The sequence below is a fragment of the Littorina saxatilis genome, linkage group LG13 (genome assembly GCF_037325665.1).
Source record: "Littorina saxatilis isolate snail1 linkage group LG13, US_GU_Lsax_2.0, whole genome shotgun sequence".
Taxonomy (NCBI): Eukaryota; Metazoa; Mollusca; class Gastropoda; order Littorinimorpha; family Littorinidae; genus Littorina; species Littorina saxatilis.
The window spans coordinates 24282263-24307262 of record NC_090257.1 but is presented as its reverse complement, the minus strand read 5'-3'; the positions used below and the strand labels follow the sequence as shown (position 1 = coordinate 24307262).

General features: G+C 43.2%; 1 protein-coding gene across 3 annotated transcripts in view; it reads right to left on the bottom strand.

Moving 5' to 3' along the window:
* The window catches only part of LOC138945333 (hemocyanin 2-like), a 55142-nt gene that overhangs the window by 26086 nt on the left and 4056 nt on the right, over positions 1 to 25000 (bottom strand). For 2 of the 3 annotated variants that reach the window (XM_070316758.1, XM_070316759.1), the window contains 20 exons: positions 24793 to 24996; positions 22393 to 22682; positions 21407 to 21563; positions 20464 to 20743; positions 18860 to 19116; positions 17911 to 18099; positions 16858 to 17142; positions 15789 to 16077; positions 14410 to 14634; positions 13738 to 14000; positions 12642 to 13437; positions 11178 to 11360; positions 9584 to 9734; positions 8655 to 8909; positions 7904 to 8185; positions 7400 to 7624; positions 5522 to 5701; positions 3918 to 4069; positions 3075 to 3408; positions 1811 to 2033 (listed from right to left, as the gene is read on the bottom strand). In XM_070316758.1, the coding sequence (XP_070172859.1) occupies positions 1811 to 2033; positions 3075 to 3408; positions 3918 to 4069; positions 5522 to 5701; positions 7400 to 7624; positions 7904 to 8185; positions 8655 to 8909; positions 9584 to 9734; positions 11178 to 11360; positions 12642 to 13437; positions 13738 to 14000; positions 14410 to 14634; positions 15789 to 16077; positions 16858 to 17142; positions 17911 to 18099; positions 18860 to 19116; positions 20464 to 20743; positions 21407 to 21563; positions 22393 to 22682; positions 24793 to 24996 (5220 nt within the window). Of the gene's footprint in view, positions 1 to 1810; positions 2034 to 3074; positions 3409 to 3917; positions 4070 to 5521; positions 5702 to 7399; positions 7625 to 7903; positions 8186 to 8654; positions 8910 to 9583; positions 9735 to 11177; positions 11361 to 12641; positions 13438 to 13737; positions 14001 to 14409; positions 14635 to 15788; positions 16078 to 16857; positions 17143 to 17910; positions 18100 to 18859; positions 19117 to 20463; positions 20744 to 21406; positions 21564 to 21818; positions 21848 to 22392; positions 22683 to 24792; positions 24997 to 25000 lie in introns of those variants that run through there. The other variant, XM_070316760.1, reaches the window with a different exon arrangement.

Sequence of the window (25000 nt, the reverse complement as noted above, 5' to 3'; positions counted from 1 at the left end):
GTATCCCTCTCACTTTTCCCTCACATTAGAACACTTCAAGACCTACCTCAAAGTCGCAGTAGTTTTCCTGTTCCAAGGCATACAGATACCGTTTCCAGGACCAGATATCATAACCATGGTAACACTATTACTTTTCCCCTCAAAGTAGAACACGTCCAGACCCACCTCAAAGTCGCAGTAGTTTTCCTGTTCCAAGGCATACAGATACCGTTTCCAGGACCAGATATCATAACCATGGTAACACTATTACTTTTCCCCTCACATTATAGAACACTTCAAGACCAACCTCAAAGTCGCAGTAGTTTTCCTGTTCCAAGGCATACAAATACCGTTTCCAGGACCAGATATCATAACCATGGTAACACTATTACTTTTTCCCTCAAAGTAGAACACTTCAAGTTTTCCTGTTCCAAGGCATTCAGATACCGTTTCCAGGACCAGATATCATAACCATGGTAACACTATTACTTTTCCCCTCAAAGTAGAACACGTCCAGACCTACCTCAAAGTCGCAGTAGTTTTCCTGTTCCAAGGGATACAGATACCGTTTCCAGGACCAGATATCATAACCATGGTAACACTATTACTTTTCCCCTCAAAGTAGAACACGTCCAGACCCACCTCAAAGTCGCAGTAGTTTTCCTGTTCCAAGGCATACAGATACTGTTTCCAGGACCAGATATCATAACCATGGTAACACTATTACTTTTCCCCTCAAAGTAGAACACTTCAAGACCTACCTCAAAGTCGCAGTAGTTTTCCTGTTCCAAGGCATACAGATACCGTTTCCAGGACCAGATATCATAACCATGGTAACACTATTCTTTTCCCCTCAAAGTAGAACACTTCAAGACCCACCTCAAAGTCGCAGTAGTTTTCCTGTTCCAAGGCATACAGATACCGTTTCCAGGACCAGATATCATAACCATGGTAACACTATTACTTTTCCCCTCAAAGTAGAACACGTCCAGACCCACCTCAAAGTCGCAGTAGTTTTCCTGTTCCAAGGCATACAGATACCGTTTCCAGGACCAGATATCATAACCATGGTAACACTATTACTTTTCCCCTCAAAGTAGAACACGTCCAGACCCACCTCAAAGTCGCAGTAGTTTTCCTGTTCCAAGGGATACAGATACCGTTTCCAGGACCAGATATCATAACCATGGTAACACTATTACTTTTCCCCTCAAAGTAGAACACGTCCAGACCCACCTCAAAGTCGCAGTAGTTTTCCTGTTCCAAGGCATACAGATACCGTTTCCAGGACCAGATATCATAACCATGGTAACACTATTACTTTTCCCCTCAAAGTAGAACACGTCCAGACCCACCTCAAAGTCGCAGTAGTTTTCCTGTTCCAAGGCATACAGATACCGTTTCCAGGACCAGATATCATAACCATGGTAACACTATTACTTTTCCCCTCAAAGTAGAACACGTCCAGACCCACCTCAAAGTCGCAGTAGTTTTCCTGTTCCAAGGCATACAGATACCGTTTCCAGGACCAGATATCATAACCATGGTAACACTATTACTTTTTCCCTCAAAGTAGAACACGTCCAGACCCACCTCAAAGTCGCAGTAGTTTTCCTGTTCCAAGGCATACAGATACCGTTTCCAGGACCAGATATCATAACCATGGTAACACTATTACTTTTCCCCTCAAAGTAGAACACGTCCAGACCCACCTCAAAGTCGCAGTAGTTTTCCTGTTCCAAGGCATACAGATACCGTTTCCAGGACCAGATATCATAACCATGGTAACACTATTACTTTTTCCCTCAAAGTAGAACACGTCCAGACCCACCTCAAAGTCGCAGTAGTCCTCCTGTTCCAAGGCATACAGATACTGTTTCCAGGACCAGGTATCGTAACCGTGGGGTCCCTTCTTGGCTAGGCGGTCACTCTGGACGTCGCGCGCAACTTTGGCCCCTTTGAACTCAATGTCCGCGCCGGCCCATGGGTTGGGGATGTCCGAATTGAAGAGAGGGTCGTACCATGTTTCGTCCGACATCAGGACTGGAAGCATGCTGGTGAGGGCAAAGAGAAGAGATATAGTTAATTTAGGCAGGCTGGCCTTCTTCGTAGTTCCGACTCTCAACTTGCAATGTTTGTTGTTAGTATTTTTGATGTGCGTGCAAGGAATGTTACTGTTTCGTGTTGTTACGTGTTATGTTGTATGTTGTCTGATGCTGATATATGTAAACACCACCCCTGCATTTCTCTTCTTGAAAAAAAAAGTTGTCTATGTCTATGCCTATGTCAATGTCTAACAGTTGGATTTTAATTGGGTTTGTGGGATTTATTCTCCAGAGTTAGCTACTGAAAGAAACCTTTACTGTTCCGAGAAGAAGAGCATTTAGTCGTTGATACCTTTTAGTTCAGGTAAACACTACATGCTGAATGGTTCTTTTGCAGAAGATGGTTGGTTCAGTAATACGCGCTGTGAGAAACGTAAATATTAAACACGTTGTAGAATACGATACGAATCATATCGCACTTGACAGTAATGGCAAAGCAAACAATAGACTTTTATTTCTAAAGTCAATAGCCGAAGCAAATTCTGCTGTTAGCTCCGCGTTCTTATGCTGGCAAAAAAAGTAATGTAAGTTTTAGCAATAACAGTACTGAATTAAACGGTCTATTCTTTTAAGATAGGGAAATAGAAGTAATAACCCCAATCCTTCTTTAATAAAAGAACAGACCAAGTTTTAACAATGACAGCACTGAATAAAACAGTCAATTCTGATAAGATAGTGAAATAGCAGTTATAAACCAAATCCTTCTTCAATAAAAGAACAGACCAAGTTTTAACAATGACAGCACTGAATAAAACAGTCAATTCTGATAAGATAGTGAAATAGCAGTTATAAACCAAATCCTTCTTCAATAAAAGAACAGGCCAAGTTTTAACAATGACAGTACTGAATAAAACAGTCAATTCTTATAAGATAGTGAAATAGAAGTAATAAAACCAAGCCTTCTTACTCAAAACATTAAACACAATCTAGAATTATAGTTTATTGGAACGATTAATTATTAAAAAAAAAAATTAAAAAAGGCTTTCTTACGGCAAAGGTTCCAAGCTGTTGAGGTATGGAATTCCAACCAGAGCGCCGTGTCTTCTCAGGGCATCCTCAAACTGGACAGTGTACAATCTGTGCCACTGGGGGAACGTGGCCTGTCCATGCACGCAGCACGCGAACCGCTCAGAAGCCTCGGGGCTGGGGCACAGAGGGGGCACAGCGTGAAAAGCGGCCAGGGATTGGAACCCGTCAGCAGAATCGTCGGCCTGTAGGTTGCGGAGAGCGATGACGAGAGAGCGGCGTTCGGCGGGGCTGATAGCCCAGGCGTCTTTTCTGACCAGGCGTCTCTCGCTGTGGCCATGCTCGTCCTGGTGTTTGCCTTGTGAGGAGTGAAGTTTTCAGTTTAACAGTACTGTTCTTGCCACGTACATGATAATTGTTACTGCCATAGATCTTACATACTTGTTGGCGAAGCATCTTACATAGACATTGTTTTCAGGATCAAATAAGCTTTACAATGTTGCTTTGTGGTTGCTTTTTGCTCGCTAGATTTAGATTCTTGTTTCATTTGATTCAGACTTTCCATGTCCTGAAACTAATTTACCAAGGCTATCCAGTACGCTTTTTGGACTGCTCATTCTTTCACATGGGTCACACACACACACACACACACACACACACACACACACACACACACACACACACACACACATACACACGCACATACACACACACATACACACACATACACACACACGCACACGCACACACACACACACACACACACACACACACACACACACACACACACACATTAACAGGGAGCGCTGACAAAGAGAGAAAGAAGGGAGAGCTAGAGGACACTGAAAATACCACCAAATACCCTACCTTCTCCAGGCATGAAAATGATTGAGGGACGACCAAGCAGGTTGGAATCGATGTACGATCCGTTGTAAGACTTGATCTTGATCTCCAGGTCAAAGTCCGCTGCACTGTCCAGGCGAAGACCTAGCTTCCTCACTGTGTCGGAGATGTCGAACCTGAAAATAAGGTTGATGCACAGGTAGTTCCATAACCATGTTTGGTCGTAGGGAAGCGACATGTTAGATATCTCAACTTCTCTATGGCTAGCTTTATGAGAGCGGTGCCCATCTCCTCTCCATCGCTGCCTTCGCCTTCGCCGGTCCTGAATAAGGCCAGGTACCCTTTTTCAGATGGGTGGACTGGAAAGCGCTTGGAAAAATCGAGCATTTGTATTCGCCCAGCCAGCGGGTGGGGCAAACGCTCCCACCACTATGCCCCTCCTGCTATCTGTTCAAGCTACACAAACTTCGGTGTTGAAAAGAACTCATAAAACTAACCAGTACTCGAAGCATCAAACGTAAGATTCGAGAGATTCGAGAGATGAAAACACGGAACGTATCTCTACCTTTAATGGCCGTCCATTAAAAAACGCATTTTATTCTGTTCACATTCAACGTTACGCATTTTTTCATATTTTTTGTATAGCGAATAACCATACTTCCGAGTCTTGATCTTTATCAGAGTAAGGGCAACAATTACATTAATGGAAGAAGACTTAAAACAACGTGATTGACAGCTGTTTACATTCAACGTTACGCAGTTATATATTTTTTTTATAGCGAATAATCATACTTCCGAGTCTTGATCTCTAGCTATCAGAGTAAGGGCAAAAATAACATTAATGGGAGAAGACTTAAAACAACGTGATTGACAGCCGCACAGGTCTTCCTCGACATGAATTCTATAATAGCGACCAACAGCAGTAGAAGCCATTTTCTTGTCTGCAATTTTAGCAGCAATTTTCTTGTCTGCAATTTTAGCAGCAATTTTCTTGTCTGCAACTTTAGCAGCCATTTTCTTGTCTGCAATTTTAGCAGCCATTTTCTTGTCTGCAATTTTAGCAGCCATTTTCTTGTCTGCAATTTTAGCAGCCATTTTCTTGTCTGCTATTTTAGCAGCCATTTTCTTGTCTGCTATTTTAGCAGCCATTTTCTTGTCTGCAACTTTAGCAGCAATTTTCTTGTCTGCAACTTTAGCAGCAATTTTCTTGTCTGCAGTTTTACTGAGCAGTAATGTTCTTGTCTGCATGTCTACAAAACCGCTTTATTTTCGACACAGCTAGTATCCTCATCTATATGATTATGAGCTTGGGTTTTCTCACTAAGAAAATAAAATTGCTTCTCTTTACGTTACTGTAGTTTGGGATTTCTAAGTGGAATTGAATGGAATTTCTGTGTCTGACTCTTTTACATATTTGTCTTACATCTTAACAGCGAGAGTTTTGTATGCAGAGAGGTGTTTTGTTGAGGACAATGTTATTATTTAGTACATACATTTAAATACAATGCTAATGCTGTTGTGTTTCCTTTGTCTTTATGTTACATGTACCACCAACTGCAATTTCTCCATGTTAAATAATACAGTTGATTGTAAGCTATATATATGAAATACATTAAATAAATCCTCACTTGTAGAGTCTGTCAAAGGTAAAGGGCATCTCGTATTCTCCTCCGAGCAGGGCGAACTTGCCGGCCGGATGGTTACAGCTCTGAGCACCGTTGCCAGTGGCAACGCAGACATCGATCTCCACGTCCGCTGACGTCCCGATGTTGTGCAACAGGAAACCGGCGAACAATCGGTCACGTGATCTACAACAGCAACAAAAAGCCCAAACTGTGTACAACTTATCAGAAAACCGAAGAAAATGCATGTCTAAAATAAAGTAACCTAGGTGATGTTTTGTACTGCAAAGTTTTGAATAAAAACACGAAAGGTTGGTGGTTGGCATCATGTAAAGACAAATCAAAACACGTGCACGTCGACATAGGTATAGAAGAAGGACGAAGATGGCATGACAGTGTAGACAGGATAGTTGCAGTCACAAAAGTCATTAGGAAATCGATAACAGGTGGTTGGCTGGTTGCTCGTTTTTGAACATCCCTTCACGGTATTTGGCCATACGAGACCTATTCCTTTTTTGTTTTGTTTCTCAGTTTACATGTTGGTTACGTGTCATAAATTACTTACATTTAGATCAATCACAGTAAAAACGCCGTCGCGATATAACCTTCGTGGTTGAAAACGACGTAAAACACCAAATAAAAAAAAACCTAAAAATTAAAAAATTAAAAAAACAGTAAAAACGAAAAAGGTTCTAAAAAGCTCAAGTCTTTAATTCACACCTCAAAATCAAGGTTTTGCTTTCGTGGAACGTGTACTAGTATCTCGGATTTGCTCAGGTTTTGACATGAGAAGAGAAAGCATCCAGGGTATGGATTTCTGTTGTGTGTCTAGGCTCAGTGGAGGATAGCCTTATCCCAAGTAAAAGACAGTCTAGGCAGACCTGAGACAGTGAGCAGAAATATGAGCCTCCACCACGAAATGAGTCGCATGTCACCTCGCGCGGTTCTGCGCTAAACTTAATATAAGTCTGGGGAGTGTCTGGTAATAGTGTGAGGGTCACCTTAGTCACAGGCGTATAACTCAAACAGTTTTCGCTCTTTTCTAAAACGGTTTTCACCACTGGATAGAGCATAAAAAAATCTTTAGAAAAATGTTAAAAAAATGTTCACGATCAGGACTATGCCTTTAAGGACGATTCACAAACCATGTGTTCAAGGCTAAAGCTGTGGCTTTAATTGAGCTCGAAGTGGACTTCGCGAGGACTTCGCAAACTCTTTTTAAGCGGCAATTTAGTGCCAAAGCTTCACGCAGTGAGCTTCGTCAAGTAGACTTCGCGTTGTCGACTTTGCCAGTAAATTCGAGGCTTAAAGGCTGCCCTTCATTGGGCCCAAAGTAGACGTCGCAAATACGTCAGTAACAAAGCTTCGTGTAGTGAGCTTCTTGAATTAGATTTCGAGGTCTTTTTTTATCAAAAATACTCTTACAACCCTTCGTGAAGCGACCTTCGTGAAGTTGTCATTGCCCACGTTAACATCAGGCTGACAGGCGCAGTGGCCTAGTGGTAATTCATCGGCCTCCTAATCGGAAGGTCGTGAGTTCAAATTCCGGCCGCTGCCGCCTGGTGGGTTAACTTAAGGGTGGAGATTTTTCCGATCTCCCAGGTCAATTATGTGCAGACGTGCAAGTGCCTTATCCCCCTTCGTGTGTACATGCAAGCACAGGACCAAGTGCGCACAGAAAAGATCATGTAATCCACGTCAGAGATCGGTGGGTTATGGAAACACGAAAATACCCAGCATGCTTCCTCCGAAAGCGGCGTATGGCTGCTTAAATGGCGGGGTAAAAACGGTCATACACGTAAAAATCCACTCGTGCTAAAACATGAGTGAACGTGGGAGTTTTAGCCCATGAACGGAGAAGAAGAAGAGGAACATCAGTTTTACCTCTGCTGCTTCAAGACCTCATCAAGCTGCGGAACGGTCCAGGAGTTGAACTTGAGGTTGTCGTAGTGGTAGTCCAGGTGGCCGCTGTAGTCAAAAAGATCGGCAGGCCGACTGTAGTGGTTGGTTAGGTCGAACTCGTTCTGCGTCTTGTCGTCAAACGGGTGCAGGGGTTTCCTCATCAGGTTCAGCGCACAGTCGGACTCCTCGAACGACAGACCGCGGTGCCTGTGGTAAAAGAACAACTGTTGAATTGTGGGAGAGAGTGAAAGGCGTGTTTCTAAGTGTACATGTTTATTTATTTTTTATTTGATACAAACTGAAATGTTTTGCTTGCATGTCAGTATTAGATTTTTTACAAAGATTAGGATAATTTTTATGTTTTTGTACACGATTAGGAACTATGCGGCGAACATGTTTTTTTGGTATTAGTATAATTTTGTTTAGATTTTGGAGGTCTTAAAATGGTGGTTCTACTGTACCAGAAATAGATAAAACTATTCGTACCTCTGCAGCGCCTGCCAGATGGCCCAGATCCTGTCCGTGTTGGCGTGGTGGAGGAAGAACACGGGGTCGAAGGCCGAGTAGTCCAGGCCGCTCATGGAGAACTTGCCACGGCCTCCCAGCCAGGAGTGAAGAGCGTTGTGCACGATCTCGAACTGCACCTCAAAGTCGCAGAAGGACGTCTGCTCCAAGGCAAGCAGAACGTTGTCCAGGAAGTAGTTGTTGTTGAACAGGTCAGGGCGAGGATCGCGGGTGGTGTACTTGTCGGTGTCACTGATCTTCCCTCTGCGAAGAGATACAAAAATCTTGTCAATGATTTTTCTATAAAAACGGGCACAGAGAGACAGACAGAGACAGACAGACAGACAGAAAGACGGCCAGATAGACAAGCAGACAGCCACACAGAACTAATGACAGACAGACAGACAGACAGAGAGACAGACAGAGACAGACAGACAGACAGAAAGACGGCCAGATAGACAAGCAGACAGCCACACAGAACTAATGACAGACAGACAGACAAGCAGGCAGACAACACAAGAACACGGTCATAGCTGGACGAAGAGTGCCAATATTTCCTTCCACAGTCAAGAAACAACATCTGTTCAACTAATGACATCAAACAAACAATCTTCAACATGCACAGCCGTCGCGATATAACCTTGAACGGTTGAAAACGACGTTAAACACCAAATAAAGAAAGAAAGAACATGCACAGTCTCCCAACCGACCGGCAGGCATCACCATTACAAACCTGAAGAAAGGGTTTGTATCCTTGGTGTGGCTGCGGGAGTTGAAGTAAGTGGGAGCATCGATGAGCTCGGGCAGTTTCCTGATAGGCTGGGTCCAGTCCCAGTAGGGCACGGAGACCGCTGAGCCATGGGACAACAAGGCGTTCTCCACCTGTTCCACGTACAGTCTGTGCCAGTGAGGGAAGGTGGGGGACCCGTGCACGCAACAAGCCTTCTTCTCTCCGTTCAGTTCGCACAGTCCGGGGAAGCCATGGAACCTGTGTTGAAAAAAAGGTTTGTTTTTAATGTTCTGCATAGCTTTAGGTACCAGCTGAATCTATGTGCAATGATAGAATACTGGTCAGGTGTATTGTCTTAGGTGTTAAAGCGTTGACTATGTCTTCAGCAAATTCTCAGACCTATTCTTCTGTAAACGTATTACTTTTCGTTGATGACGAGGACTACAACAATAACAAAAACAAAAACAACAATTGATACTACAAACATTGCTAAAACTGATACTACTTCAACTCCTGCTGCAAAGGTAGTACTCCTACTACTCTTCAATACAAGAGCACCAACACCAACACCAACACCACCAACACCACTCCTACTACTAATACAACTGCTACTACTACTACTGCTGCTACTACTACTACAACTTCTGCTGCTGCTGTTGCTGTTGCTGGTGGTGGTGGTGGTGGTGCTGCCACTGCTGCTACTACTACTACTACTACCACTACCACTACTACGACTACTACTACTACCACGACTACGACTACTACTACTACTACGACTACTACTTCTACGACTACTACGACTAATACTACTACTACTACGACTACTACTACTACTACTACTACGACTACGACTACTACTACTATATGTATTTGTACTACAAGGACACCAGCAACTCATAGTCATCACCTGACTAAAAACAACAACAACTGACCTGGCGATGGCCTCGAAGCTTCCATCCTCTTCCATGTGGAGCAGAGCCGCTCTAAGACTCTCTGCCTCCCCCTCGGTCAGGTCGTCGATGTTACGTCGCACGTGCGATGACGCCTGCACCTCCTGTCTGTAGGCGTTGCCGTCTTGGTTACCTTCAAAACACACACACACACACACACACACACACACACACACACACACACACACACACGTGTATTTTATCATTTCCTTAGTGTTCTGATGTAGATTTAATCATGTAGATTTTAGGTTCAAACCGTCCTGTGTTTTTGAGGGGGAAATAAGATTAATACACGGTTTTGCACCCACTGTTGTGAAATATGGCACAAGACAGAGAGATGAAGGAATTAGACAGAGCTGGAGAAGATATAAAGAGATACGATAAAAAAGAAGAATAAATACAGATAAAAGGTTGGAGAGTTGGGTATAAGAAAACAAAATTCGGGAGGGAGAGAAATGGCCAACGAGGGGCTGAAACCCGAGAGAGACGGATACAGTAACAAACAAGTCGCGTAAGGCGAAATTACTACATTTAGTCAAGCTGTGGAACTCACAAAATGAAACTGAACGTAGTCCGCCGCTAGTGCAAAAGGCAGTGAAAGTGACGAGCCTGTTTGGCGCGGTAGCGGTTGCGCTGTGCTTCATAGCACGCTTTACTGTACCTCTCTTCGTTTTAACTTTCTGAGCGTGTTTTTAATCCAAACATATCATATCTATATGTTTTTGGAATCAGGAACCGACAAGGAATAAGATGAAATAGTTTTTAAAACGATTTCGGAAATTTAATTTTGATCATAATTTTTATATTTTTAATTTTCAGAGCTTATTTTTAATCCAAATATAACATATTTATATGTTTTTGGAATCAGAAAATGATGAAGAATAAGATGAACGTAAATTTGGATCGTTTTATAAAAAAATTTTTTTTACAATTTTCAGATTTTTAATGACCAAAGTCATTAATTAATTTTTAAGCCACCAAACTGAAATGCAATACCAAAGTCCGGCCTTTGTCGAAGATTGTTTGGCCAAAATTTCAATCAATTTGGTTGAAAAATGAGGGTGTGACAGTGCCGCCTCAACTTTTACAAAAAGCCGGATATGACGTCATCAAAGACATTTCTCGAAAAAAAGAAAAACACATCCGGGGATATCATTCCCAGGAACTCTCATGTCAAATTTCATAAAGATCGGACCAGTAGTTTAGTCTGAATCGCTCTACACACACACACACACACACACAGACACACACACAGACACACATACACCACGACCCTCGTCTCGATTCCCCCCTCTATGTTAAAACATTTAGTCAAATCTTGACTAAATATAAAAAGCAAACATACACAATGAAAGCCGCCATCAGAGAGGAGGGGGCAAACAGACACGAAAAAGATCGCATGAAATATGAATGTGGAAGATGTCTGAAGGCAAAACAAATCCGACCAAAACCAACAGACGTTAAAACAAACAACAAAATTCCGACCCGGAGCAAACAAAACCACACAAAAACTAAAATAATGCAAAATAAAGGTAAAGCGTTAAGCGAGATGTGCACAACACAAACAAGCCTTTACCAGCACTGTAGACGGTGGTGGAACTGCCAAAGAGGTCATCTCCCAGCGAGGACCCAGCAAGGTCATACACGACGTAATGTATGTCATAGTTGTCACCGTGCTGCAGGTCAAACTCGTGCAGCTGGTCCGTGATCTCGTACTTGAAGAGGCGATCGTAGCTCCATGGCAATTCGTACTCGTCGCCTGAAATAATGATGCACAGACTCATTTTTCAATTGTGTGACGAACTCAGCTGGCATGGCTAGGCTGCTTCAGCTGTAGAGAAGTATTGATATTGATTGATTGATTGATAGAGAAGTAACGTTTTGTTTTGTCACAACTAAACGTTCCTAAAACGTTGCTTGCTTTTTTCTTCTTCTGAATTTTGAAACGTTGGCAGTCTTTTTGTTTTTGGACATCTAGTGAAGTTCATACTCGTCCCCTATCAAAACGATACAAAGCGAAAGCTTAGGCTTAGGTGACAAACCTGGTCAACTAAAATGAGTTACTTTCAAAATCAGACTTCAGAAATACAACACATTAAAAGCATTTGTTATGGCTATACAAAAGGGAAAATGGAAGGAAACACCAGTCAGTATAGCATAACTGCGAACGACTCGCCATTTTTCAAGTCATAGCGCAAAACAAAGAATGTGATAAACAAAATGGAAAACAAGCTTGCCTGCATGGTAACCAGAGAGCTGCATCACCTAAAGTTGTCATTTTGACATATTCACACACACAAACACCACAATCAAAAACGTCAAATATTACCTAGAAGATAGAACTCAAAATAAAAGCACAAAACAATGTATGTGAAAAACAAAACAAAAATCAGCTTGACTGCATAACTTGGCAACATCAGAGCTGCATCACCTAAAGTTGTCATTTTGACATATTCACACACAAAAACATCACAAAGACAATTTGAACAAAAACGTCAAATATTACCTAGAAGATAGAACTAAAAAAACCAAAAAATTATAAAAAAAAGTATGTGAAAAAAAATGAAAACCAGATTGATTGCATAATTTGGCACCATTAGAGCTGCATTACATACAGTTGTGACTTTGGCATATTCACACACACACAAACACCACAAAGACAATTTGATCAAAAACGTCAAATATTACCTGGAAGATAGAACTCAAAATAAAAGCGCAAAACAATGTATGTGAAATTTTTATTTTTAATCAGCTTGACTGCATAACTTGGCAACCTAAGTAAGAGCTGCATCACGTAAAGTTGTCATTTTGACATATTCACACAAACAAACAACACAAAGACAATTTGAACAAAAACGTCAAATATTACCTAGAAGATAGAACTCAAAACAAAAGCGCAAAACAATGTATGTGAAAAAAATGAAACCCAGCTTGACTGCATGACTTGGCACCATTTGAGCTGCATCACCTTCGGTTGTGACTTTGACATATTCACACATAAAAGCACAAAAACATTCTGAACAAAAACGTCAAATATTACCTAGAAGATAGAACTCCCCAGCTTCCTTGCAGTCGCCGTTCGGCTTGCAGATCTCGAAGACAACCAGGACGGATTGTTCAACGCCGTGCAGCATGAAGCCAGCAAAGATCCTCTCCTTGGCTTGTCGTCGCACCACCTCACGCTGAATCTGAGGGATGGACAGACCGTTGAACTGGAAGTTGTCGTAGTGGTAGTGGAAGCTGTCCTCGTAGTTGAACACGTCGAAAGGCACGGCGTGGTCGCGAGTGACCGGGTCTGGGTTGACAACGCTGCTCTGGACAAAAGGCTGAAGAGGCTTGCGGAGCGACGCGATGGCGCAGTTGGCAGAGTTGTAGGGAAGACCCCGGTACTCCTGCAGCTGCTGCCAGATGGCCCAGATCCTATCCGTGTTGGAGTGGTGCAGGTAGAAGATAGGGTCGTAGGCTGTGTATCTCAGGGAAGCCATGGAGTACTCTTCGTTCCCTCCCACCAAGGCGTGGATGTAGTTGTGGGCGATCTCGAACTGGATCTCGAAGTCGCAGAAGTCGGTCTGCTCGAAAGCCAGCATGACCTTCTCAGCGATTCTGGTCAGTTTGCCGAAGGCGGGCGCCTCGAAGAGCTCCTCTTCCCTCAAGGTACGAACCGTTTTGTGTCCGTCCACCACCGCGTGGTGTAGAGGATTTTCCGTGGACTGGCCGGTCTTGGGGTGGATGTAAGTTTCGTCTCGGACAATCTCCGGCAGAGTCTCCATAGGTAGTGTCCAGTCCCAGTAGGGCAGACCGTCCTGAAGACCGTTTGCGTGGAGAGCGTTCTCTGCCTGTGGGGATAGTTATGAATATGGTGACCATTTTATATTTTGTGTTCTGTTTGTTGTTGTTGTTGTTGCTGTTGTTGTTGTTGTTGTTGTTGTTGTTGTTTTTGGTGTTGTTTGAGCCCCATGCACCACGTTAGCCCCATTTGATGGAATAAACCTTGAACCCTGTAAGTAACGTAATTCTGTTTGTCATTGGAAATTTGAAATCATTATCTGTTTCTGTTCTGTGTCTGTTAATTCAACACTAAATATATCTGCAGTGTAGCTTTTCAAAACTGAAGAGTAAAGGAAACGTATACTAACCTGAACAGTCAACAGACGATGCCAATGCGGGAAGATTGCCATTCCGTGAGCACAGCACGCGTACTTTTTCTCAGCATCGGGCGAGGGACACCAGTTGGGTTGTCCGTGGAACGCGGCGATCTGGTTGTAGCCGTTGATTGAGGTATCGCTCTCCAGACTCTGCATGGCGTCACGAAGGTTCTGGATCTGCTCACGTGACAGAGAAGTGACGTCACTTCGCAAGTACTCCCTGTCGCCGAATGTCATGCCTTCGTGTTCGTGAACTGTTTTGACAAAGAAGGAATAAGCTGGAGGTACTTTGACGTCGTTACGCGCAAAGCAGAAACTAACTGCCAGTTCAGAAATCGACGTGAGACAGGTTCAAGGTAACAAGAGAGTTACACTCTCTCTCTGTCTCTCTCTTTGTCTGTCTGTCTGTCTGTCTGTCTGTCTGTCTGTCTGTCTGTCTGTCTGTCTCTCTCTCTGTCTGTCTCTCTCTCTTTCTCTGTCTGTCTGTCTCTCTCTCTCTCTCTGTCTGTCTCTCTCTCTCTCTCTCTCTCTCTCTCTCTCTCTCTCTCTCTCTTTCTATCTCTCTGCCTTTATTGTCCATAGTATTCAGTTTTTTCGCATTGCCATTTCACCCCTTTCTTGTTTTTCGTTAATCCCCCTACCACTGCAATGACAAACACCAACCTTGAGCGGGGCTGTGCAGAATGGTGCTATGGCTGAACGTGTCTTCTGGCCACTGCTTGCCCGTCACGTCAACGATGTGCAGATGAACCTCAAAGTCGTCGTCGTAGCGCAGACCCAGGGCCGACAGGGCGTCGGTGATCTCCAGCTTGAAGAGGCGGTCAAAGTGCCACGCCATCTCCTTCTCTCCGCCCAGAACGGCGACATGGCCCACTTGGTAAGACTCGCCTGCAACGCAAACAGACACACACTTGCTAGGGCGAGGAAATAGCTCAATCGTTAGGAGGCGCTGGCTTCAATACCAGTTGTCGGTATCGGCGTGGATTCCATCCCTACGTTCAGCGAGGGATTTATTTCCCAGAGTCAACTTTGTGCAGAGTCTCCTCGGTGTCCGAACAACCCCGTGTGCATGCATGCGCACGATAAAGATCCCGAGTTCACAGCGAAAGTCTCAGGGCTTGAAACCACGAATACACGCATGCGTGAACAGGAAAACAATGGGTGGCGCCGTACTGCATGGCAGCTCGCTTTCCTAACTGACAAAGCAGCCCGAGTTTCCATGAGGGAAGCTCACAGGACTATATGAAATCGTGTTATCGTTATTATCCTTATAATTAGTTATAATCACTGTGTAACCCGGGCGGGGACGTAGCTCAGTCGGTAGCGCGCTGGATTTGTATCCAGTTGGCCGCTGTTAGCGTGAGTTCGTCCCCACGTTCGGCGAGAGATTTATTTCTCAGAGTCAACTTTGTGTGCAGACTCTCCTCGGTGTCCGAACACCCCCGTGTGTACACGCAAGCACAAGACCAAGTGCGCACGAAAAAGATCCTGTAATCCATGTCAGGGTTCGGTGGGTTATAGAAACACGCAAATACCCAGCATGCTTCCTCCGAAAACGGCGTATGGCTGCCTAAATGGCGGGGTAAAAAACGGTCATACACGTAAAATTCCACTCGTGAAAAAAACACGAGTGTACGTGGGAGTGTCAGCCCACGAACGAAGAAGACGAACTGTGTAACCCACCCACAGAGACTCCTCGATTTAAGTCTTCGTCCCTTTTAAGACCCTTGCTTTTTTTCATAACCGCTGTAGTTATTTCAAGGCCCTTTCCTTTTTCTAAATAACGATCTCAGATATTTGGAGGTCTGAAAAAAGAAGTCTTTATTTTGCAGCTAAGTTGGACGCTTCATGTGGGGTAGTGAGCTGAACTGCGTTCGTAAGAACGACTTTACCTTTAAATCTTACAGAAAAAGACAGTTTATCCATCATGACAATACACTGTACATCACGTGCCGTCGTTCCTTAATTTGTCATTACCATCCTAATGAAGACTAGTCGGCGTTTGCCTGACGAAAATTTGAGAAAAAGACAGAGGATCCTACCCCCGGGAGCGTTGATCTTGACATCAACCCAGGCAGACACCCCGATGTTGTGCAGCGCGATTCCCACGAAAGCTCTGTCCCTCGTCTGACGTTCCTCGAGGTAGTGTTCAAGCTGGTCCACTGTCATACCACCGAATTGGAGCGTGTCGTACGTGTAATCCAACACGTTTTCGTAGTCGTACACGTTGGTGGGTCGAGCGTTGTTGAAAGTCTTCTCGTCGTTGTTCCACGGTGGAGGGAAGCCGAAAGGTTTCAGGACTTCTTGGGTCTGAGTGCTGGCACAGTGGGCCTGGACAACGAGGATAAAAATAAATGTGTAATGAGTCAACGAAAAAAGGTAGAACAAAGAGTTGAAGACAGTACTGAGACATCGAAAAAAGGTCAACAAAAGAGTTGAAGTCAGTACTGAGACATCGACAAAATATCGAAAAATGAGTTGAAGTCGGTTTTTACATCCTTTTTTGTCTGGAGATTTAAACTTCCTGAACATTGCACATGCACAAAATCCACAGGCGAAAAAGGAGGTGAAAAGTTCGATATCTTCCACAAACACACAAATGTTATTCAAGCTCATAACTAAATGCAGAAATAGCGCTGCTGCTCAGCAAACGTGGTGACGCGTGTGACATGAAACTTGAAAATGGTTTACTCTCCGTAGAAGAATATCAAAAATAATGTGGTTTATATGGAAAAGTCTGCTAAATACCACTAACGTCAAGCAATGATTGCTTAAAAATAAAATGAATACAATACTCCAACTTTCTTGTTCATACATTTCATGGGCAGATCGATCCATTCTTATCGATACACATTATAAGCACCGTTGATAGTAGAATCATTGAACTTTATAAGGAAGATCCCACTATTTTGTCTGTAAGCGAGACATAGATGGATATAATAATACCCCAACACTGATAGCAATAAGGTAGAAATTGAATATAGTTGAGGGTTTCTGGACCTGATAGGGAACACCCCGCTGCCTTCCATATCTAGGCGAGGGATAGACGGACGTAATAGTACTTAATCAAGCACACTTAAGCATAATAAATAAAGCTAGGAGTATGCAGACCTTATAAGGAAGACCTCGAATGATCTGCAGCTTCTGCCAGATGGCCCACAGACGGTCCACGTTGGAGTGGTGCAGGTAGAAGATGGGGTCAAAAGCAGAGTAGTGCAGAGTGGTCAAGGAATAGGGCGCGAAGCCTCCGACCAGGAAGTGAGGCGCATTGTGAGTGACCTCAAACTGGACTTCAAAGTCACAGAAGTCGGTCTGCTCAAATGCCAGAAGAATGCCGTCAAACAGAGGCGTGTGGTCTCCGAATTCTGCGTTCTTTGACAACTCCAGTACCATCGTCTGAAAACCCCCATAGAAAATGCTCTTTTTTTTAACACTGTGCGCTGTGGAATCATCGTTAAAAGAGAAACGAAAAAAACGATGTCGTTGTGGAATTTTGGCGTAACTCGATTCTTGCCGATTTTGATGTTTTTGTGTTTTAGACTAAGTAAATCATTCTCCGTGAGAAATATTCTCTTAAATACGATTGACAATGTATGATCTAACGAATATATATATATATGATAATAAATATAATCAGTTCTGTCCTTCTCCTGAAAGGCTGTTGAAAACGAGTTACGCCAAAATTGCACGACGATGTCGAAATGTCAAATGTGCGACTGGTGTAGAAGCCAAGCAAATGTATGGCAAGGAAAATTCTTGAGTTGTGTTCACAAAATTAAAGGTAGTAAACAACTACAAAAATTGGGGTTGCATAAAGAAAGTGATAACAGTTTGGCACATATTCATTGGTGAACAGAGTTAGAGCAGATAAAAGGAGAGGAAGAGAGAGAGAGAGAGAGAGAGAGAGAGAGAGAGAGAGAGAGAGAGAGAGATACATGTAGAGATAGCCATACAGACAGAGACATTCAGAGACACATTCAGAGACAGAGAGAGGAAAGAGAGTGGTTAATAATCTTGGAAAAGAACGTCCAAGGTATTTCGAGTTGTGTGTGTGCGTGCGTGTGTGTGAGTGTGTGTGTGTGGGGGGGAGGGGCGGGGAATGTGTGTTGTTGTCTGCATCTCCCCCCCCCCCCAAAAAAAAAAAGACAAAGAAAGAATTCTTACGTCTCTGGTGGTTCTTTCCCCGAGGAAGGCCACAGCAGCGTCATGGAAGGGGTTGTGAACTTCGACCCCAGAGTGAGGGTCGGTGTAGGTGATGTCCGCAGCCAGGGCCGGAATGGCAGCATTAGGCTTGGTCCAGTCCCAGTACGGGATGCCGAATTCAAGACCTCGGCTTCTCAGTTCGTCCTCGACCTGGTATTCAAACAGTCAAGGTATGATAAGAGTCAAGGTATAATAATGTTTTACCTGCCAGGAATGGAATGACAGCATAAGGCTTGGTCCCGTTACAGTACGGTATACCGAACTTCTTATTCAGCAAACAGATTTTTATATGAGGTAATGTCTAAGTAATGGAACTGAAAACACAAACACTCCCGAAAACCAAACTCCATAAAGCAGTTACCGCGTCAAATTTACAGCTTACACTGTACAAGTTGTGCATGTTTGTGGAAGGATCTATCAAATTTGTAGCCAAAGCATTCAGTTTTGTTCACCTTTCGTAGGTAATTAAGACGAGTAGTATACATCTTTAAAGTTCATTTTCCCTGGGTAACACTCAACCTCTACAACTAAAGTCAATGCCGGTGAGAAAAGTTAGCCATGCCGCGAATGTAACAGGTCTTTAACACATCCGGGTAGCTCAGTTGGTGGAGCCCTGGACTTGCAATCCTAAGGTCTCAGGATCTAATCCCGGTAAGGACGGACACGGTCCAACTTTATGTGCAGACTCAGAGACGATATCCATGTCCCACCACAGTGGCACGTAAAAGACCTCGGTCATTCTGCCATAAATGTAGATGGCTGATTACACCTGAACACGCATACACCTGGGTAGCGCGACTCGTATGATACTGCTAGCTTTCCACTGGGATAAAGCGTCCCGAATTTCCCAGCAATGGGCTAACAGAGTAAATTCAATTGAATCAAATCATGTTCTCAGGGAAACACTCACCTCCACAACGAAGAGTCGGTGCCAGTGAGGGAAAGTAGCCATGCCGTGAATGCAACAGGCGTAACGAAGAGCGGCGTCGGGGTGGGGGCACTTGGCGGGAAGTCCGTGGAACTCAGCCACAGCCTGGAACCCGTCCACGGAAGTGTCGTTCTGGAAGCGCGCCATAGCCTGACGAAGGGCATACACCTCTTCGTCCGTCAACACCGCGATGTCTTTGCGGACTACAGTGGTGGGCCCCTTGCCGTCGCCAGGGGTGGCTGTATGGGCAACAACACTATTTAGATGTGTGATGATTTTTGCAATGTCTTGCTTGTTTGATTGTTTTTCTTTAAAATGCAATGTGTGGCTTAGAGCATGATGTTGAGTAAGTGCAAGCTGCTCTATACCACTAAATTCACATCAATTAACTCGCAATTTACCTCAATGCAATGCATTTTGTGTACATATGTATATGTACTTTAGTTATCTGTAACAATTTAGAATTTTAGTTTTTCTATTTTCTATTTTCATCTTGTATTTTTATTTCATTTATTTAGTTAGGGCGAGGGCTGGATGTAAAAAAGCAGACCACTGCTTAATCTATTACCCTCGTTAAATAAAGAATTGTCATTGTCATTGTCATTGTCATTGTCATAACAATACAGAGTGAACATAAGGCGTGAACAAAATATTTGTTATAAAGTTTCCGGTTTCCGTGCCGACTCAATTTTTTCCTCATGGCCATAGAACGATTTTTGTTGTTGTTGTTCTTCTTTAAAAAATACAATAGCATACAAAAAAGAGTACAAAGCTAAAACTTGATTTGCAGACTTCAGAAATGAATCTTCTTTTCTCTGACATCTAAGGGATACTGCTCACACGGGTTCCGGCCACTAAAGACACATCAAGCTTCTGGGAGGTACCCTCAGACAAGATGTTAACTTTTTGAAAGAGATCCAGATTGTTAACAAGATTTGAGGTAACAAGTGTAAGAAGATATGACCTTTCTTCACTTTACTTTTGGATCTAGATGTAAATTGATTCAAACAGGTGACCACAAAAAAGGAAACAAAATTGAACCGGTCCCTAAATGCTTAATAGGCAGAAGGGACATTAAAAAAACCCATATCAAGCTCATATAAAGAAGGGATCGGGAGATGATTAGATATATTTTACTTTAGGCATATTTCGAAAATGATTGACACAAAAAATAGTCCTCGGGAATCAAGTAAGTGAAGAAGAAAACACTTCACTCACGAAGAATTAATGTTGTTATCCTTACAGTTTTGCTAAGCAATTGCATGTGCCCCCCCCCTCCCCCCTCCCCCCTCAACACTCAGGACACAACGATGGTTGTTTGGTTGTTGGTTTACCGTGTCCCTTCAATGTTGTGTTCTTTCTTAGTTTACGTTGTGGGTCTCCATATTTGATACTGTTTACACATAGGTTCATCACAGTAGAGTGAAGACGGATCCAAAAAGCCTATAGCTTTTTCACATTTTCTAATACGATCGTATCTACTTAAGCTCAAAAGCCACATCGCTCTTTGAGAGTGACAGTCTTAATTTCCCCATCCTTCCCTCACCCCCCCCCCCCCCCCCCCCCCCCGCTTCCACCACACTCACGGTCAGTGTGTCCATGAGGAGGCCTGTGGGAGCCGTAAGGGTGAGGCAGGTCGCCGGATCCCAGAGACGTTCCGTTGACGCTGAAGACCTCAGCGGACACGTGATAGCGCCCGTCCAATGGCAGGCCTAATTGCTCTACGGCGTCTGTGACGTCAAAGTAATAGGGCTGATGGAACTCCCAAGGCATTTCATTGGATCCGCCCAGGATGAAGAAATCGCCGGCAAACTCGCAATGGTGTCTGGAGTGGTCGCTGTGGTCTTCGTCGCTGCCTTCGCAAACCTAGGGTCAAGTCAAAGTGAAGGTTGATAAACGTTAACTAGTGTGTAGTGTTGGTGTTTTTCCTGTAAAGTTATTAAGCCTGTGCTGTCTCCATTTTTGCATTGGCGGAAAATTAGAGATTGTGGGGAGAGAAGACTGCAAACTACAAAAAGCCAACCAACAAAACAATCAAAAACTACTATAGGATTGTCTTTGATCGGGCATCATTGCACTCTAATATTGGCGCAGTACCCATGACCCTGGAGAGAGAAGACTGCAACCATCAAACATGTAACTAACAGCGCTTACAAAAAATACCCCCATAAATGATAAAAACAACCAAGCAATAATAAAAAATAAAATAAAAATAAAAAGGCAATGATCAAAACAAACAACAGATTAAAAGCATCAAACATGCAACTAACAGCGCTTCCACACAAACAAATGCTAAAACAACCAAGCAATAATAAAAATACTAAATCAAAAACGACAAAAAGACAAGCAATAATCCAAACAAACAACAGCTAGACTGCAAACGTCAAACATGTAACTAGCAGCGGTTACAAAAAAAAAAGCAATAATAAAAACAACAACAACAACCACAACAACAACCACAACAAAAATAACTTTTCTTTTTAAAAAGCAATAATCAAAACAATCAATCGTTTGCTGTACTAAACGTACCTCCACTTTAACGTTGGCGGAGAATCCTAGGCCGTGCAGAGAGAAGACTGCGAATGCTCGTTCCCGGGCCCTGCGTTGCTCCAGAAGACTGTAGAGCTGATCAAGGGACAGTCCGTTCAGGGACATGTCATCGTATGTGTAGCCAAGCTGGAGGTGGCTAAAAAAATAAATAATTATGGGTTAGCTAACAGCTTCCCGAATTTTCCCTTTAAGGCTCACCGTCGCACTGGTTGACACTCACAATAATCACTTTAAAAAAAATAGTAATGATAATAATGAATACATATTTCAGTGTGTCGACTGTGGTGACCCATACTTGATCATGAGATGAGTACTTTCAGTATGCAGCGTCACTTCGACAGGGAAATTCAAGGGAGATTGCCCGGTAGAAATATGTCTGCAAAGGACTTACCTAAACAGATCTTTGACCTGGCTGAAGGTCCTGGTACATGGTTAACTGAATGGGGTTGGTATCTCTGTCAAAGGGGTGCAAAATAATACAACACCAATGGACTGCCCAGAAAAGTATATCTGCGAAGGACTTACCCGGACAGATCTTTGGCCTGGCTGAAGGTTCTGATTAGCTGAATAGGGTTGGGATCTCTTACAAGCGAATGGACAGCATAGAAAAAACAACATATCCGTGCTGGACTAACCTAAACAGATCTTTAGCCTGACTGAAGGTCCTGGTTAGTTGAATGGGATTGGGATCTCTAACAAGCGAATGGACAGCATAGACAGAAACAAAATATCCGTGCTGGACTAACCTAAACAGATCTTTGGCCTGACTGAATGTTCTGGTTAGTTGAATGGGGTTGGGATCTCTTACAAGCGAATGGACAGCATAGAAACAAAATATCCTTGCTGGACTAACCTAAACAGGTCTTAGGCCTGACTGAAGGTCCTGGTCAGCTGAATTGGGTTGGAACTGCTGTCAAACGAATGGATTGCACAGAGAAAAATATTCGTGCGCGTGCTGGACTAACCTGAACAGATCTTTGGCCTGACTGAAGGTCCTGGTTAACTGAATGGGGTTGGAATCTCTGTCAAAGGGGTGCAGGTTCTGATTGAACAGCTCGACGCTGCAGTCAGCATGGTCGTAGGGCTTGCCTCGCTTCTTCTGCAGCTGCTGCCATATGGCGAAGATCCTGTCCACGTTGGAGTGGTGGAGGAAGAAGATGGGGTCGTAGGCGGAGTACTCCAGTGTGGACATGGAGTAGCGGTGACGACCTCCCACCAGGTAGTGGATGTGGTTGTGGGCAACCTCGAACTGCACCTGTTATGTCGCAGAGACGGTGATAATTGTGACAGTCGCATGAAAAGACGGGCGCAGTGGCGTGGTGGTAAGACATCGGCCTCTTAATCGAGAGGTCGTGAGTTCGAATCCCGGTCGCTGCCGCCTGGTGGGTTAAGAGTGGAGATTTTTCCGATCTCCCAGGTCAACTTATGTGCTGACCTGCTAGTGACTTAACCCCCTTCGTGTGTACACGCAAGCACAAGACCAAGTGCGCACGGAAAAGATCATGTAATCCACGTCAGAGTTCGGTGGGTTATGGAAACACGAAAATATCAAGCATGCTTCCTCCGAAAGCGGCGTATGGCTGCTAAAATGGCGGGGTAAAAACGGTCATACACGTAAAAATCCACTCGTGCTAAAAATATGAGTGAACGTGGGAGTCTATAAGCCCATGAACGAAGCAGAAGGAGAAGAAGAAGCATGAAAAAAACGAGTACATTGGATTGTTTTTAAATGCGCTTTTAAAGCTGTACACTCGGAATCAAGATGTTTAGTAATATACAACAAGTCGCGTAAGGCGAAAATACAATATTTAGTCAAGTAGCTGTCGAACTCACAGAATGAAACTGAACGCAATGCCATTTTTCAGCAAGACCGTATACTCGTAGCATCGTCAGTCCACCGCTCATGGCAAAGGCAGTGAAATTGACAAGAAGAGCGGGGTAGTAGTTGCGCTAAGAAGGATAGCACGCTTTTCTGTACCTCTCTTTGTTTTAACTTTCTGAGCGTGTTTTTAATCCAAACATATCATATCTATATGTTTTTGGAATCAGGAACCGACAAGGAATAAGATGAAAGTGTTTTTAAATTGATTTCGACAATTTAATTTTGATAATAATTTTTATATATTTAATTTTCAGAGCTTGGTTTTAATCCAAATATAACATATTTATATGTTTTTGGAATCAGAAAATGATGGAAAATAAGATGAACGTAAATTTGGATCGTTTTATAATTTTATTTTTTTTTTACAATTTTCAGATTTTTAATGACCAAAGTCATTAATTAATTTTTAAGCCACCAAGCTGAAATGCAATACCGAAGTCCGGGCTTTGTCGAAGATTACTTGACCAAAATTTCAACCAATTTGGTTGAAAAATGAGGGCGTGACAGTGCCGCCTCAACTTTCACGAAAAGCCGGATATGACGTCATCAAAGACATTTATCCAAAAAATGAAAAAAACATTCGGGGATTTTATACCCAGGAACTCTCATGTCAAATTTCATAAAGATCGGTCCAGTAGTTTAGTCTGAATCGCTCTACACACACACACACACACAGACAGACACACACACACACACACACACACGCACATACACCACGACCCTCGTTTCGATTCCCCCTCGATGTTAAAATATTTAGTCAAAACTTGACTAAATATAAAAAAGGAATTCAGTCTAAAAATCAAAATGCAAGAAAGATTATAGTTTTGGGAACGTTTAATTTTTGACGAAACCTACATTTACAAGAACCTCGACCCGATAATCTTGATATGGGACAGTCAGAAAAATAATTATGAGACAAATGAAACAAATACAAAAAAGAATGATCTTAATATGACTTGGATGTGATCTCTTCCAAGATAATCACAAAAATGCATGTTATTAATTAGCTAAGCAACAAAGCATGTTCAACCAAATCCTTCAAAGTTATCTAAATTACAGCACACCAAATGTTCCTTAACTTTGAATCGAATTCGCCAGAAATCTTTCCCAAAAATGGCTTCTGATAATATAGTACGTACACCTCTGACATAAAACATAATAGATCCCTTGAACAAGTTAATTTACAATTAAACGTTTCAATGAATGTATCATTCCATGATAATGTCTTTTGTTTTTCTTCTTTTTTTCGCGCTTTCAGAGTCAATCGCATTCGTAAAGTGAATGACACTCGGCTGTTTGATCCCAGCCACCCATTGGAACTTTAGCACTTCCACTCTGGGTAGGAGCCGATCGAAGCTCGAAAAAACCCACGCACCCCTTATGGGATTCGAACCACGATCTCCCGGTCCAAACCCGATGCGCTAACCACTGCGCTACGGGGGTCGGTTGATCATGTCTAATTGTGGGATCCTACACAACTTACCTCAAACTGACAGTAGTCATCTTGCTCCAGTGCGTCGAGGATGAGATTGTAGAGCTGAGATTTGCCGCCAGGGGCCACTCTCTCAAACAGTCTGTCATCAATGGCACGTGCGGTACGCTTGTGCAGGTCACCGATGTCAATTTCACCGGAAAACCACGCGTTCATCTTACCGATGCCTCCATTCGGGTCTCTGAAGATCTGGTTCTGT